The 16180-nt window shown below is 37.1% G+C and overlaps 1 protein-coding gene across 2 annotated transcripts in view; it reads right to left on the bottom strand.

The window, feature by feature from the left end:
- Nucleotides 1–15585, bottom strand: part of MEP1A (meprin A subunit alpha) — a 47386-nt gene extending 31801 nt beyond the window's left edge. The window contains exons 1-5 of one of the 2 annotated variants that reach the window (XM_032140313.2): nucleotides 15507–15585; nucleotides 15398–15422; nucleotides 15258–15308; nucleotides 10074–10114; nucleotides 9539–9614 (exon numbers count right to left, since the gene is read on the bottom strand). In XM_032140313.2, the coding sequence (XP_031996204.1) occupies nucleotides 9539–9614; nucleotides 10074–10114; nucleotides 15258–15308; nucleotides 15398–15422; nucleotides 15507–15575 (262 nt within the window). In that variant the 5' untranslated portion in view covers nucleotides 15576–15585. Of the gene's footprint in view, nucleotides 1–9538; nucleotides 9615–10073; nucleotides 10115–15257; nucleotides 15309–15397 lie in introns of both variants that reach the window. The other variant, XM_032140312.2, reaches the window with a different exon arrangement.
- Between the last annotated feature and the right edge of the window lie 595 nt (nucleotides 15586–16180).

Genomic DNA, 16180 nt, shown 5'->3' with positions numbered 1-16180 from the left:
CCCCTCCTCTGTATGCAGGAGCCACATTTGACTGATTTATTTCCTTTCTTTCTTCCTTTCTTTCTTTCTTCCTTCCTTCCTTCCTCCCTTTCTCTTTCTTTCTTTCTTTCTTTCTTTCTTTCTTTCTTTCTTTCTTTCTTTCTTTCTTTCTTTCTTTCTTTCTTTCTTTCTTTCTTTCTTTCTTTTCTTTCTTTCTTTCTTTCTTCCAGACGGAGGTCTCACTTTGTTGCTCAGGCTCAACTTGAACTCCTGGGCTCAAGTGATCTTCCTGCCTCGGCTTCCCAAAGTGCTGAGATTATAGGTAGCCAAGGCTTGAGTTGTCTTTATGTAGGTGGTTTGCTACACTTAAGATGCTGTTAGCTCCTTGAGAGAAAGGGATATACTTTTTGTCATTGTAACTCTTGTTCTTAGCCAACTGCCCTGACATAGTAAGTTGTACATAGTTCTGTGTCAAACAAGTTAGTTTTGAAAACCACTAGCATTCCTTTAACCTTGGATCAAATAATATAAGAAGAGTTAACTTTGTTTGTTCTTTTTTTTTCTTTTAAGAAGAGTTAACTTTAGATACCAATGGCTGTACGTATTAGAAGATAAGCATAAGAAGGCTACCTAGATTCAGTTTAGGGATTCCTTTGAGAAAATTTCTGGTGCTCATAAATTGTCAAGGAGCATGAATCTAATTAATCTTCCCACAGATAACAGTTGTAAACTTGAAAAAAATAAGAAAATAAACTCTTTAAATATGCTGGAAAATGGCTAAAACAGGCAGAAACTAGAGGATTTTTTCTTAAAAGAGGGAAAATTTCATTGGGTAAGATTCACATTTATACAGCTTTTTGCATGAGGGCATGCTCTAATTTCTTCAATGCAAGAAAGAGAACTCAAGTATAAATCTACAGTTGTATTTTCTTAACATACCACAAGGACAAGTTTGGGGCTGAGTTTTAACCCGAGTGGCTGAAAATCAAGGGAGGAAGTCCTAGAAAGGAAAGTCATGGTAGATGAGGAGGAGATTCATCCCAAAGTCTGTGTATAAGTGCCCCTTCAATCCTTGTCTGACTCATGAACTTTGCATAAATGGGAGAAGGCTCCAAGCCCTTCAGTAGGAAGTAGCCATTGGAAGGCTGAGCAACCTGAACAGATACATCAGTTGCTGCCCACTGCAGTGGAGGAAGAATTTGGAGTTTGAGTCATGCAAAGTTACAGGGGTTAGGGAAACTTGGGCATTCCATTGAAATCCCAGAAGGACCATGACTTAACAGTAAAGACTACTAACAGCACTAAGAGATTTGCCTTGAACTAAGGGCAAGACCACAAAATCCTCCACAAATTCCAGATGATCATGCAGTAATTTAACTGCTCTAACAAAAATTAACACAATTCAGAGGCGAATGAGAATATGCATAATCACTACAATGTAATACAATGTCTAATATATAATAAAAAACTATGAGACCTGTGAAGGAACAGGAAACTGTTATCGATAGATAATAGTAAAAGCAATAACTAGAAAGAGAAACAGACCCCAAGGTGACTAAAATGTTAGAATTAACAGACAAACACTTTAAATCTCTATTGTATACTTGTTAAAGAATTTAATGGAAAAAAGATAAACATACAAATAATCTCAGCAGACAAATGGGAATTATATAAAAGAATTCAGTGAAAATTCTATCAGTATTATATCAAAAATAAAAAATTCACTGGATAATTTTAAAAGCTGACTGGAGATAGTAAAAGAGACAGAGAGAAAAATGTTCAGAAAAATGAATAGCGCTTTAGTGACCAATGGGAAAAAAACTACCCAGTCTAAGATATGTGCAGTTAGAGTCTTTGATGGACAGGAGAAACACAGAAAAATATTTGAGCAAATAATGGCCTAATATTTTTCAGATTTGGTTATTTAAAAATCACCTTAAAGATAGAAGAAATGTGGTGAGCACAAACAGAATAAATAAAAAGAATATCAACATGAGCATACCATAATCAAACTGTTATAAAAACAAAAATAAAGAGAACATATTGAAAACAACTAGAGAAAAAAGACTTTACATACAGGAGAACAATAATATGAAAGTATGAAAGATGGATGATTTATTATCAGACACTGGAGACAAGAAACAGTGTATCTGGAGCAAAATATTTGCAAAATATATATCTGATAAAAGACATACCCAAAATATATAAAGAACACTAAGAACTCAGGATTAAATAGCAACTCAATTTTTAAAATGGGTTAACACAGCAGATATTTTATAAGGGAAGATATACAAATGACCAATAAGTAACTTTAAAGGAGGTCAACATTACTAGTCATCATGGAAATATAAATCAATAAATTAATAAAATAGCACCACATGCCCAACAGAATGGCTAAAACTTTAAAAATTGACAACACCAAGTGTTAGCAAAGACATGGAGTAAACGAAACTCAAGTACATTGTTTGTGGTTGTGTAAAATGGTACCAGCACATTGAAAGAGGTCTAACACTAAACCTACACCTATACTATAACCCAGCAATTTTATTCTTATTTACACCAGAGATATGAGAATATACTTTATAAAAGAATATGTGCAAGACTACTTATAGTAGCTTTATTCATAACAGCCAAAACATAGCATCAATCCAAGAGAATAATTAAACAAGCTGTGATATACTAAATTCAATGAAATGACAGTAACAAAAAAAGAACAAATTGCTGATAAACACAGTAACACTGATGCATCCCAAGAAAGTTTTACTGAGTAAAACAAAGCCTTACTCAAAAGAGTATATAACATATGATTCCATTTATATGAAATTCTAGAAAAGGTTAAATTCACCTATGAAGAAAAAAGAAAAAATAGAATAGCGCCTTCTTTTTCCGGAAAAGTGAGAATAGCTTGGAAGGGCCATAAGAGAACTTTCTGGAAGGACAACAGTGTTCCATCTCTTCATAGGAAGTTAGGTTTCAGAGGCATATACATTATAAACATGTTCCATCTCTTGATAGGAACTTGGATTACATAGGTGCATAGATCTTTAAGAACTCATTGAATTGTACATCTGAGACCCATGCATTTTACCCTATATATATTTTATGTAAAAGGGAACTATATACAAATATTGAACTGTAGTTAATTACATGCATACTTAGGTGACTGGGGTAAAGTGGACTAGTGCCTGAAAGCAACTTTGAAATGCATCAAAAATACAATGGATTGATAGATTCATAGAGGGATATTGGGATGGATAGATGAAATAAAGCAAATAAAACTGTTAATTGTAATTTAGGTTGTGAGTATGTGAATGTTCACTGCATAATGCTTTTAACTTTTTGATTATTTAAAAGTTTTTATAATCAAATGTTGGAAAACAAAAAGACAATGTATTACAACTTAAAAATGTTAAAATAATAATTTTTAACACTACTATAAACCCAAATTCTATTTCCAGTTAAAATATCCTCAAAGTTTAGGCAAAATAAAGATCATTTTCAGGTAAAAGAAAAACCAGAATTTGTCATCAACAAATCTGCTTTATAAGAAGGGCTAAAGGAAGTTCTTCAGACTGAAGAGAAATGATACTAGAGAAGAAGTCAAATTTCCAGGAGGAATGAGGAGCACCAGAAATTTCAAGTGTAAAAGTAAATATGAAGACTGTCTTGTTTTTCATCAATTACTTTAAAAGATAACTGTTTAAATCAAAAATTCTAACACTATAGTGTGAGACTTATGAAGCATATAGATGGAAAATATAAACCAATAAAGTGCAAAGGGCAGAGGTATAAATGGAATTATACTATTGTAAAATGCTTGCATAATATTAAGGCTAAGGACAATATTTTTAAAAATTTTAACATACTTTTATCCCATCCATGGATGAAAATATTCACAAGATAAATTATGAAGTATCTATTAATAAACTAAACTTTAATAAGCATACACCATATCAAAATTTGAAGAAGGCAGTAAAGCAGTGCTTCAGATAAAATTTATAGCTTTAGTAGCCATGCTGTAGAATATATTACATTAGAAAAAATGAAGATTTAAAATGTGATATGAATTTTCATCTTAAGAATATAGAAAAAGAAGAGCAAACTAAACCTGAAATAAGTAGGAGAAAGGAAATAATAAAGATAACAGAAAGTAACTAAATAGAAAGCAGAGAAGCAAGAGAAAATTAACAAATCAAAAGTCAATTCTGTAAAAATATTAACAAAATCAGTGAGCCCCTAGCAGGACATGTCAAGAAAAAAAGAGTGAAAACACAAATTGCCAATATCAAAAATGAAATAGGACTATCACTAAAGATTCTACAGTCATTATAAAGATAATGAGATATTATGCCACTATTTTGACAACTTAGTTGAAATAGTTGTTGAATTTTGTCAAATGCTTTTTCTGCATCTATTAAGATAATCTTAATTTTTTATAACTGAAAAATACAATTTAATAAAAGCATAATAGAAAATAAGAATAATTCTAAAATTATTAAATAAATTGAATTAATTATAAAAATACTATCCCACAAATAAAATTCCATTACTTGGTTATTTTATTTTATTGGTGAATTTTACCAACAAATAAATTTATTATTTATTTTATTGGTGAACTTTACCAACATTTAAGAAAGAAAAAGTTCATACACAAACTTATTCAAAAGATAAAAGAAGAGGAAAAATTTTCAAGATGGTTTTGAGAGCTACATAACTTTATTACTAAAGCCTAATAAAGATATTACAAAAAAGTAAATTAGAAACCCATACTATTTATGAATATAAATACAAAAATCTATAACAAAATATTAGGAATCCAGCAAAATAAGAAAAGGATAATACATCATAATCAAGTAGGGCTCATCTGAGAAATGCAAAGTTGGTTTAGCATTCAAATTTGATGTTATTTACCATATTACACAATAAGGAATAAAAATTATACTTATCTAAATTGTTGCAGGAAAAGCATTTGATACACTGTAACAACTATTCATGATGAAAACCTGCCATCTGACAAAGGGCATCTGTGGAAAACTTATAGTGTCCCACATGAATGAAGTATTGAATACTACCACTAAAACAAGCCAATGAGGCAAAGCTGTCCACTCTTACCACTTCTATTCAACATGGTAATGAAGGTCCTAGCCAGAACAATAAGACAAGAAAAAACAATACATGGTGTAAAAATTGGAAAGGAACCAGTAACACCGTCTATATTAATAGGCAAGAAGAATTTTTACTAAAAGTCTTAAAAAAGTCTACAAATCAACAATTAAAATTAATGAGTAAATTTAGCAAGGTAAGAGGATACAAAATCAATATATAAAAATCCATTGTATTTTTATATATTAGCAGAAAACATTATGTAGTAAAATTTTTAAAATTTCATTTTAATAGCATCAAAAATATAAAATGCTTAGAAATGAATTTACCAAAGACACACAAGAATTCTAAACTGAAATTTATAAAGCATGGATTAGATAAATTAAAGAAGACTGAAATAAATGGATTGATGTACCATGTTTATGGATTATAGGACTCAATATCTTTAAGATATTAGTTTTCTACAAATTTATGTACAGAATCAACACATTCCTATCAAAATCCCAGCAGGCTTTTTAGAGAAATTGATTATAAAATATACATGAAAATGCAAAAGATCTGGAGTAGGCTAAACTGTCTTGAAATTGGAGAGCAAAGCTGCAACACTCAATTCAAGGTTAACTATGGAGCTAGAGTAATCAACACAGTGATTTTTGACATGATGATAGACAAGTAGAATAAGATAAGAAAACAGAGATACCAGATCAAGAAATAAGGAGTCTTGGCAAACTTGGAAAACAAGACTCTTGCAAAGAGTGCTTAATGAGGAAAGCAAAGTTTTATAGCAAATGTTGCTGGAACAACTGGGCTAATAAATACCAATCAATCAGTCTCAATCTCTTCATCCTGTTGTACACAAAATTAGTTTGCAATCGATTATAGACAAAAATTGAAACCACACAACTTCAAAAAATATTGGAATATATCTTTGTGACTTGGTTTAAGCACATATTTCTTAGAATACAAAAACACAAACCATAAGTTAAAAAATTGATAAATCACACTATCAGCGTTTAAAGCTTTTGCATTTCAAAATTCACTGCTTGAAAAACAAAAACAAATAGGTAAGTAACAGACTAACAGAAAATATTTATAATACGTATATCTGACAAAGGGCTTTAGCCACAATACATAAAATCCTACAAATAATAAAAAGACAAACAATATAATTTTTAAAACTCATGAAGGAGTTGGACAAACCTTCGTAAAAGAAGATACAAAAATAGCCAGTAGCATACTAAAATGTGCTAAATATCACTAATCATTAGGGAAATGCAAATTAAAATCATAGGGAGATACCATTTTACAACTACCAAAATGGCTATAATTACAACAGATTAATGCTATCAATGATAGCGAGGACGTGGAGCAAATGAAACACTCATATATTTTCAGGAGGAGTGTACAATGCCACAGCCACTTTGGAAAACTGGCGCTTTCTTACATAGTTATCCATATGACCAAGCAATTATATTCCTAGGCATTTACCAAAGATAAAAAATGTATTCACATAAACTTGTATAAGAATTATCACAACAGTTGTCTTCATACTAGCCCCAACAGAAAAATGGACAATAATTTATAGTATATTAATACAAAGAAATATTACTGAGTAGTTTAAAAAAAGAATTTACTGTTGTTCCACAACAATATGGAAAGACTTAAAAAACATGAGTCAAAGAAGCCAGACACGTAGTATTTATAAAATAAATACTATGGTATATGAGCTCATTTATCTGTAAATCAGTTGTAAATCAGGTAAACTAATCCATAGCGGAAAATCAGAATGGTGGTTGTCTCTTAAGGAGTGGGGATGGGAACTGCCTAGAAAGGAACTTTACGGAATGATGGAAGTGTGCATTATATAGGTATACGTGTTTGTCAAAAGCCTTATATACTGATTTGTGCATTTCACTCCATGTAAGTTTAACTTGAATAAAACGATTCTACACAAATATTGAACTCTAGTTAGAAAGTTTGCTTTCACAGTGGTCTGGGTCTGGGCCTGGGCATCTGAACTTTAACACTAAAGGTGACCTTCATGTGGTATTGCTTGAGAAATACTGCTGTATCCTTACTACCTTTATCTTATGTCAGTTCACTTGTCTCAAATCACTCTCAAATATAATTTCTTACCTACCTTGCAACTAGAGAGACCTTACTACTTAAGCTGCGGTCTACGTGGGGACCAATAGCATCAGCATCACTAGAGGACCGTTGGAAATGCAACATCTCACACACCAACCCTGACCTACTCTGTAGGTTAACAAGATCCTCATCTGAGTCCTATGCACATTAAAGTCTGAGAAGCACTGCCTTACACCTCACAGAGGCATGGTGAAGGTTACATAAAATATCAGATGAAGGCACAGAGCCTGGCACGTAATAGGGTGGTGCAGATGTGACAACCAGGATAAAAAAAATTGTAATGGGAAAGAACCCCTTTTAAAGTTGGTGTTTCTTAAATCATGTTCCGTTAAGTATTGGTGTTCCATGAATTTGCAAGGCAAACACTGGAAAAAACAAGTCAATTTTCCAACTAATAGCTGAGAACAATAGCATTTGTTTATAGCTAGCTGTTCTCCATAAAAAGGGATTCGAGGCAGCACTGATAAAGAGGATGGAAAATACTGAAACATAATCTACATCTCCTGAGAGTAGGAGCAGCCTAGCAGCCCAACAAGATTAAACAACCTTGTCGGCCGGGTGCGGTGGCTCACGCTTGTAATCCCAGCACTTTGGGAGGCCGAGGCGGGCGGATCACGAGGTCAGGAGATCGAGACCACGGTGAAACCCCGTCTTTACTAAAAATACAAAAAAATTAGCCGGGCGTGGTGGCGGGCGCCTGTAGTCCCAGCTACTCGGAGAGGCTGAGGCAGGAGAATGGCGTGAACCCGGGAGGCGGAGCTTGCAGTGAGCCGAGATCGCGCCGCTGCACTCCAGCCTGGGTGACAGAGCAAGACTCCGTCTCAAAAAAAAAAAAAAACAAAAAAAAAACAACCTTGTCCTGGCCTCCCTTCTTCACTCTAATCTTGTCCATCTGTCTATGCAGGAGGGGCCTTGCAGGCATTGAGTCATCATGGCTGCTCAGCTGTCAGTCAACTGCTTGAGGGTCAGCCGGTGCCTACATGAGGCTTCTAATATTTATTTATTTCTACCGGTTGTTAGTTCTGTACACAACCTTAGCTAAAAGGCAGAGAAGTGATTCTACTAGTCATTATTTCTAACAACGAGTAATATGTAACATATTCAGATCTTTTCCTTAAGAGAGAGAAAAGAGTAGACATTAATAACACCAAGAAAAGCCTGGGCAATGGCGGGCGCCCCTCCCCCAGCCTGGCTGCCGCCTTGCAACTTGATCTCAGACTGCTGTGCTAGCAATCAGCGAGACTCCGTGGGCATAGGACCCTCTGAGCCAGGTGCGGGACACAATCTCCTAGTGTGCCGTTTTCCAGGCCCGTTGGAAAAGCGCAGTATTAGGGTGGGACTGACCCGATATTCCAGGTGCCGTCTGTTACCCCTTTCTTTGACTAGGAAAGGGAACTCCCTGACCCCTTGCACTTCCCGAGTGAGGCAATGCCTCGCCCTGCTTCGGCTCGCGCACAGTGCGCTTCACCGACGGTCCTGCACCCACTGTTTGGCACTCCCTAGTGAGATGAAACCGGTACCTCAAACAGAAATGCAGAAATCACCCGTCTTAACCAAACACCGCATGTTCTCACTCATAGGTGGGAATTGAACAATGAGAACTCATGGACACAGGAAGCGGAACATCACACTCCGGAGACTGTTGTGGGGTTGGGGGAGGGGGGAGGGACAGCATTTGGAGATATACCTAATGCCAAATGATGAGTTAATGGGTGCAGGAAATCAACATGGCACATGGATACATATGTAACAAACCTGCACATTGTGCACATGTACCCTAAAACCTAAAGTATAATAATAATAAAAAAAAGAAGTGCACCCTAAAAAAAAAATTAAAAAATAAAAATAACACCAAGAAAAAAGGATTGTGAACATGTGAAATATGGACTTTTCTATTTTTCAAAGTGTGGCATGTTTCTCTTGTAAGAAAAAGGGAAGAAATCAATATGCTGAAAATAGTATCCACACACTACATTTAGATTCACCTAAACAAAGTGCAAACTTTTCCTTGCTCTGATGCAAATTATATTTCATTGGGTTTTGTTCTTTTATGTTCTCCTGGTTATACTAATACTTTAATGTGTGTTGCATTTTAAAATTTATTTTTGGATTCTGTGTATCTCAGACTGGTTAAGCAGCAATGGTTTTGATGTAATGTTATGTCTTTCTCCCCATTAGATAAAGATTCATCAGGATTTGAAAACGCTGTTAGATCCTGGTGGTTACTCCCAGTGTGAAGCCCATGAACAGGCTGAGAGGAGAGAGAGAGTTAAACCAAAACCTCCTAATTAAGAACAATTAATATTACCCAAATTATCGGCCAAGATGTAAGGAATGGGGAACGTCCACCTGGTGTCTGGGTCTCTCAGGCCATTTCTGGATTTCTGTGAAAACAAAGGTAAAGGTGAGTGGGAAGCCTAGTCTTCAAGGTCACCTCGACCTCCTCCTTCGCTAAACTCTCACACAGCAAACAGTCTATCACACAACTCAAACAGTTTAGTGGCAATTTGTCTTCTGATTATGAAAGCAATAGAAATCCTTGAGAGATAATTTGAAAAAATCAGAGAAATTATTAAGAACAAAATAAAGGGGGCCTGCAATCCCAGGAAAATTGGATAGACAAGCAATTTAATTATTTTAGACTCTTTTGGGCTATTTGCCTATTTTCCCTCTGTTTTTGTCCTTACGAACTACAGTGGAACTCCTCACTGGAACAGATTATAGATGAGATTTCTCCTATCTCCTTCACAGTGCCCATCCCAGGGCTGGCCACAGAGCAGAGACTCACACCCAATGGTACTGCCTGGCCTGAGGAACTTACTGCGTCATTAACAGGTACTCACCCGCAAGAGGATGTCCCCTTGAAAGAGGTCCAAGCCTGCAGCTGGAAGTGGAATTTTTTTAAAAAAAGAATATTTGAGTGAACATTATTAAAAGGCATCTTTCATAATAAAATTAATCTTTGCCATTATAAATCTTTGAATATTAATCTTTATGTGGCAAAACTTTTTGAAACAATGCAAAAATTCCAGTTAAGCAAATGTGAATGGCCGATGAGTATCACATGTTGTCATAGCCTCTGTTTTCAATTTGGAACAAGAAATCTTGTCTAAGAATCTTAGAAGTAAGAGATAAGTGAGAAGGGATTTTATTGATCACTGACTATAAAAAAGGGATTTGATGCAGCACTGATAAGGAGGATGAAAACTATTTAGAAAATGGCTGGGCATAGTGGCTCATGCCTGTAATCCCAGCACTTTGGGAGGCCAAGGTGGATGAATCACCTGGGGTCAGGAGTTCAAGATCAGCCTGGCCAACATGGTAAAACCCCATCTCTACTAAAAGTACAAAAATTAGCTGGGCATGGTGGTGTGCACCTGTAGTCCCAGCTACTCGGGAGGCTGAGGCAGGAGAATTGCTTGAACCCAGGATGCAGAGGTTACAGTGAGCCAAGATAGTGCCACTGCACTCCAGCCTGGGTGACAGAGCCAGACTCCATCTCACAAGAAAAGAAAGAGGAAGAAAGAAAGAAGGAGGGAAGGAAGGAAGGAAGGAAGGAAGGAAGGAAGGAAGGAAGGAAGGGAAAGAAAGAAAGAGAAAGAAGAAAGAAAGAAAAAGAAAGAAAGAGAAAGAAAGAAAGAAAGAAAGAAAGAAAGAAAAGACTTGAGAGAAATGGAGAAAGAAATAGAGTCCAGAGACATGAAGTGATGTACTATGTAATCCAGTGGCCAAGTGAGCATCAAAACTCCTGCCTTTCCATTCAGGGCTCTTTCTGCCACTGTACCATTCTGCCTCTTGTCCCAAGGTAAATGAGTGTGTTTTGCTCTTTCCCATGAAAAAACGATGATACCCTCTAAAACCAAGCTCAAGGTGCTGCCCGCATCATGAGGAAGACCAGGGGAATATGGATAGATCCACTCTAAACCATATCTCCAAACATCTGTTCTCAGGTGTTTAGCAGAATATACTCTCCCACTGCTGGTATTGCTTAATCCTTGCCTCATCCTGTTTCAGTAAGCAAGATTCTTAAAAGAGAAGATCTTTGTAGGAAAATTTCTCAAGCATTAAAAGAGCATCACTTATCATAACTCTCATGTGACATGAAACATTTTCTGTAAAATGCAACAACTTCAGACAGAATCACTGGATTGTACTTCATTCTGAGGACAGCCCTGATTTACAGGCTGAGAAGCCAAGGCAGAGACTAATTACCACAGTCTCATGAGCCAACAGAGGCCCCATTTGGCAAAGCCTGTGGCTCATTCAGGAACCAGCTCCATTTATGCATAGGACACCAAGGAGGTGTTAGGTATTAGCAGGCATCATAATTTCACTTGCCAGTGACTAACTAGGGCTATCCCTGTATCATTCCCTTCCTCATGCACACATTTCCTAGATTGCTTAACCTCTTTATCCCTGACCTATTCCTGTGGCAGCAGAACAATTAACCACAAACAGTAATGACATCACTGTCCCACTGTCAGTAGGACCCAGATTTGAATAATCTTTTAAACAGAGGGACTTTGTTCTGGTCCATCTATTCTTACATTGTGGTTTGTCCTTAGCAAAAATCTGTATTTCCTGACACCTAGCCTGGATTATAATGGGATCGAGGGAGCTCTTCCAGAGTGAAGTGAACAAGCCCACTTTGGCCCCAGTGGTCGGTCAGAATGGATAGGGTCATGGGGGGCAGGGAGAATCTCCCAAAGAAGTGCACATCCAGGAAAGCAAGCCTCAATCTATTCATTACCCAATTTGTTAATGTAGTGTACACTTATTAAATGCCTAATGTGTCTTAAGCATTTTTCTAGATGCTGGGATATAGCAGAGAATAAAACAAGTCCTTAAGGAGATGACACTCTTGATTGGGGGAAGAGAGAGACATACAAATAAACAAATAACTGTAAAGTATGACAAATGGTGAAAAGTACAATAAAAAAGAAACAAATGAAAGGTAAAGTGGGAAAGAGTGCTGACGTGAGATAGGTTTGCTATTTTGTTAAAGTGTGGTCAGGGAGGGCCTCCCACAGGAGGTGGCATTTTAGCAGAAATATGATAGAGCGAGAGAATGAAGGAAGAGTAGTGGAGGTAGAGGAAACACCAGATAGAAAGGTCCTGTGGCAGGAAAGCCTTGATGTCTTGGGGCAGTGGTCCTAAACTTGAGCATCAGAGTCCCCTGGAAGGCTTGGTCAACACCCGCTGATGAGCCCCCACCCTTGGATTTCTGGTTCATTAAGTCTGGGGTGAGGCCTGAGACTTAATGTTCATTCCTAACAAGTTTCCTGATGATGCCGATGCTGCTGGCTTGGGGACAACACATCGAAAATCACTTCCTTAGAGGAGTAGCTGTGCAGTCAGGGTGGCTGGAAAGCTCAAGTAGGAAGGGGAAGAGTAGTCACAGATGACGTTGGAGAGGCAGCTGGGGCAGATTGACTCACACTCTAATGTGCATAGAAACCACCTGGGTCTATGTGAAGATGCTAATTCTGTAGGTCTGGGGTGGATCCTCAAATGCTGCATTTCTAAGAGAAAGCTCTTGTGTGACACAGATCACTTTGGCCTGTGGACCACACTTTGGGAATCAAGGCTCTAGGGCCTTTACTTTGTGTTGAAGGAGAAGTCATTAGATGGTTGGAGGAGAGAAATGACATGATCTAAAGGATATTAAAAGGAGAGCTCTATGTTGTGCAGAATAGTCTGTAGGGAGCAAAGGCAGAAAGGGAAGTACAGTTATGAGGCCCCTCAAAGGACCAGGCCAGACATGAGGTGGCTGACCAAGGTGGGGGCAGTAAAAGTGCTGAAAAGTCTCAACTGTGGTATGATTTGAAAGTAGATCTAGGCTGGGCATGGTGGCTCATGCCTGTAATCTCAGCACTTTGGGAGGCTAAGGTGGGCGGATCACGAGGTCTTGAGTTCAAGACCAGCCTAGCCAACATAGAGAAACCCTATCTCTACTAAAAATAGAAAAACTAGCCTGGCGTGGTGGTGGGCACCTGTAATCCCAGCTACTCGAGAGGCTGAGGCAGGAGACTCGCTTGAACCTGGGAGGTGGAGGTTGCAGTGAGCCGAGATGGCACCACTGCACTCGAGCCTGGGTGACATAGCAAGACTCCATCTCAGGAACAAAGAAAATAAAAGAAAAGAGAAAAAAGAAAAGTAGATCAAGTAGATCGAATAACATTTGCTGACAGATTGTGTGTCAGATATGAGAGAAAGGCAAGAGTTAGGGGCAACTCTGACATTCTGAGCCAAAAATCTAGAAGGAGTGAGTCACATTTACTGAAATGAAAAGGACTGAGAGGAGCCGGTCTTGGGGTGGAGGACAAGAAACGTTAACTCAGCCTTGTGAGACAAAAAGAAGATGGTGAAAAGGTGGCAATTTTCTCTATATGATTTTCCCAATTTATGGTGTTAGAATCTGGCCATATGGCTAACCCAATCAATCCTGGTGGTTTGGTTGAAATGGCCTAAAAAGAAGATTTACATGGCAATGAGATTTCTCCACTGGGATCAAGGATCAGAGGTGGTGGTGGGCCTAAAGAGTACAAAATGGCAAAGAGGTAAAGAATTAATTTTTATTAGATAAGTAATGATGAGATTAGAAAAACTCTAATTCTAATCCTAGCTCTGTTGTAAAATACAGCAGATTCTCTGAACTGTTTACACAATGGCTAACTCTAAAGAGAGATATTTTAGTGCCTGGCTCTGAAGTCTTGGGACCCATTTATGCATTCACCCATTTACCTTCCTAAACTATTTCTGCTCTGCCTATGCAGCCATTCTCCAGCTATTCCAATTAAATATCAACTAACTGGCTTCTCTGTGAGTGAGACAAAGCCAGAAAAATTGACCCTTAGTTATTGGTATGTTAGTTTTGTAGCCTTCAGATAGCACTGTGCTATTACAATATGGGCTGCAAGATCTGGAAGTGAGCCCCATCACTGCTACCTATGATCTTGAGCAAGTCACTCTAACCATGAGAAGCCACCTGTCCCTTCCCAAAAAAACGAAAACAGCACTTACTCCATGACAAGACTGAGCAAATAAATATGCAATTGGATATAAAAGCTTTTGTAAACTGAAGATACTTATGATCATGAATAGCTCTGCTTCCACAAATCCTGACCTAAGACACCGGGAATGCAGAGGCTTCTCTCTCATTTCAGAAGCAGGACAATAGAGAGAAAACAGAGATGATGACTCAGCTTCTCTCTCCTCTCAGTAATGGATGAGACTGATGAATTTCTTCAAGAAATATATTTGTAAATGAGATGTCTAAGTGGAAATTGCTTTACACTCACCTCTAAGTCTCAACCAAAGAGTCGTTAGTGAATATGATGGGCCAGTGGAGGGGTTGGGTTTTGTTTCCCCACTAAATATAACCAGAGGCTTATTCTTTTTTTTTTTTGAGATGGAGTCTCACTCTTTCACCCAGGCTGGAGTGCAGTGGCATGATCTCGGCTCACTGCAGGCTCTGCCCCCCGGAGTTCACGCCGTTCTCCTGCCTCAGCCTCCATCGTAGCTGGGACTACAGGCACCCGCCACCTCGCCCGGCTAATTTTTTGTATTTTTAGTGGAGATGGGGTTTCACCGTGTTAGCCAGGATGGTCTCGATCTCCTGACCTCGTGATCCACCCGCCTCAGCCTCCCAAAGTGCTGGGATTACAGGCGTGAGCCACCACACCAGGCCTATTCTTATATTTTTCTTTAACAATCAGAATAATTATCTATTTGCTTTCCTTTTCTTCCAAATACAAATTGGAAAAATAAAATTTTTATAAAGAGAAACTTGTTATGTATTTCTAGATCCATTGAGGACTTCCTAGCTCTCCTAGAAAGTCTGATCTGACTATCTTCTCTTTCCACATTTTTATCTTTCAGAAAATGCAATTTCTCACAAAGCACCAATAAATACTTCTCCCCCAAAGAATCACAATACAGTATTATGAAGGAAAGTGTTCTTCAGTAATCCCACCACTGGGTTTTAAGTAATTTCAAGACTTTAATAACACAAAAATTGAACTCACCTAAATTGATTTCTGAAATATCCTTCTGTTCACCAAAATCTGCATCATGTACTGTTAAAAGTGAGAAGAAAAATTATTATTAGTCTTGCCAAATGAAAAAAGTTCAAAAACACTCTCTGTGCATTTGAACTAATTCTTACCATTTTCTTTAGGAAGATACTTAATCTGAAAAAAATAAATATACAGAAAATGGATAATGTATACTAGAATTAATATTTCTAAATATCCAAAAAGCAGGACTCTACTTACCGGTACAGCTGCTATGTGGGCAAAAAACAAGCTAAAAAAGAGAATGCAAGTGGATCTAGTCCAAGCCATTGCTGCAAGTGAGCTGATTTTAGCAGACACCTTGTCATAAACACCTTATCATAAACATAAAGTTTAGACTTTACCCTGACGGTCGTATTAGAAACTTTGACCCTTCCATATGTACCGTAGTGCTAATAAAGGTAGTCAAAGATAACACCATTGACTCTTTTGAGGACAAATGCTAAGTTTACCTTAAATGCTTAAGCTCCAAAGACTGGGGAAAAGTTTGAAAAATTAATACCGAAATGAGCATATAAGAACTAATAACATTCCTATAGGGCAGCCATAGCCATTCATATCATAAAACAGGATAGAACATCCCCTTAACAATAAAAATAAAAATAATTCATAAAATTATTATTTAATTCTAATAAAATATAAATTCAAATTTTATGGAAATGTTATAAAGCAATTATTGAAGGACATAAAAATACCTGACTCTATAAATGTACATATATATGAAATATTAATAGATTATTTTAATATTAATCTATAAATTCATTGTCATTCTTGTAAAAAACCTAACGGGGTTTTCAGTGGAACTTGCCAAGCTGACAAATGGTTCAATTAACATTAAAGAGTAAACCTCGAAGAACAGATAAGAAAATTCTGAA

The sequence above is a fragment of the Hylobates moloch genome, unplaced genomic scaffold, assembly GCF_009828535.3.
Source record: "Hylobates moloch isolate HMO894 unplaced genomic scaffold, HMol_V3 SCAFFOLD_20, whole genome shotgun sequence".
Classification (NCBI taxonomy): Eukaryota; Metazoa; Chordata; class Mammalia; order Primates; family Hylobatidae; genus Hylobates; species Hylobates moloch.
Note: the sequence above shows the minus strand (reverse complement) of the source record. Positions and strands in the feature narration are given on the sequence as shown.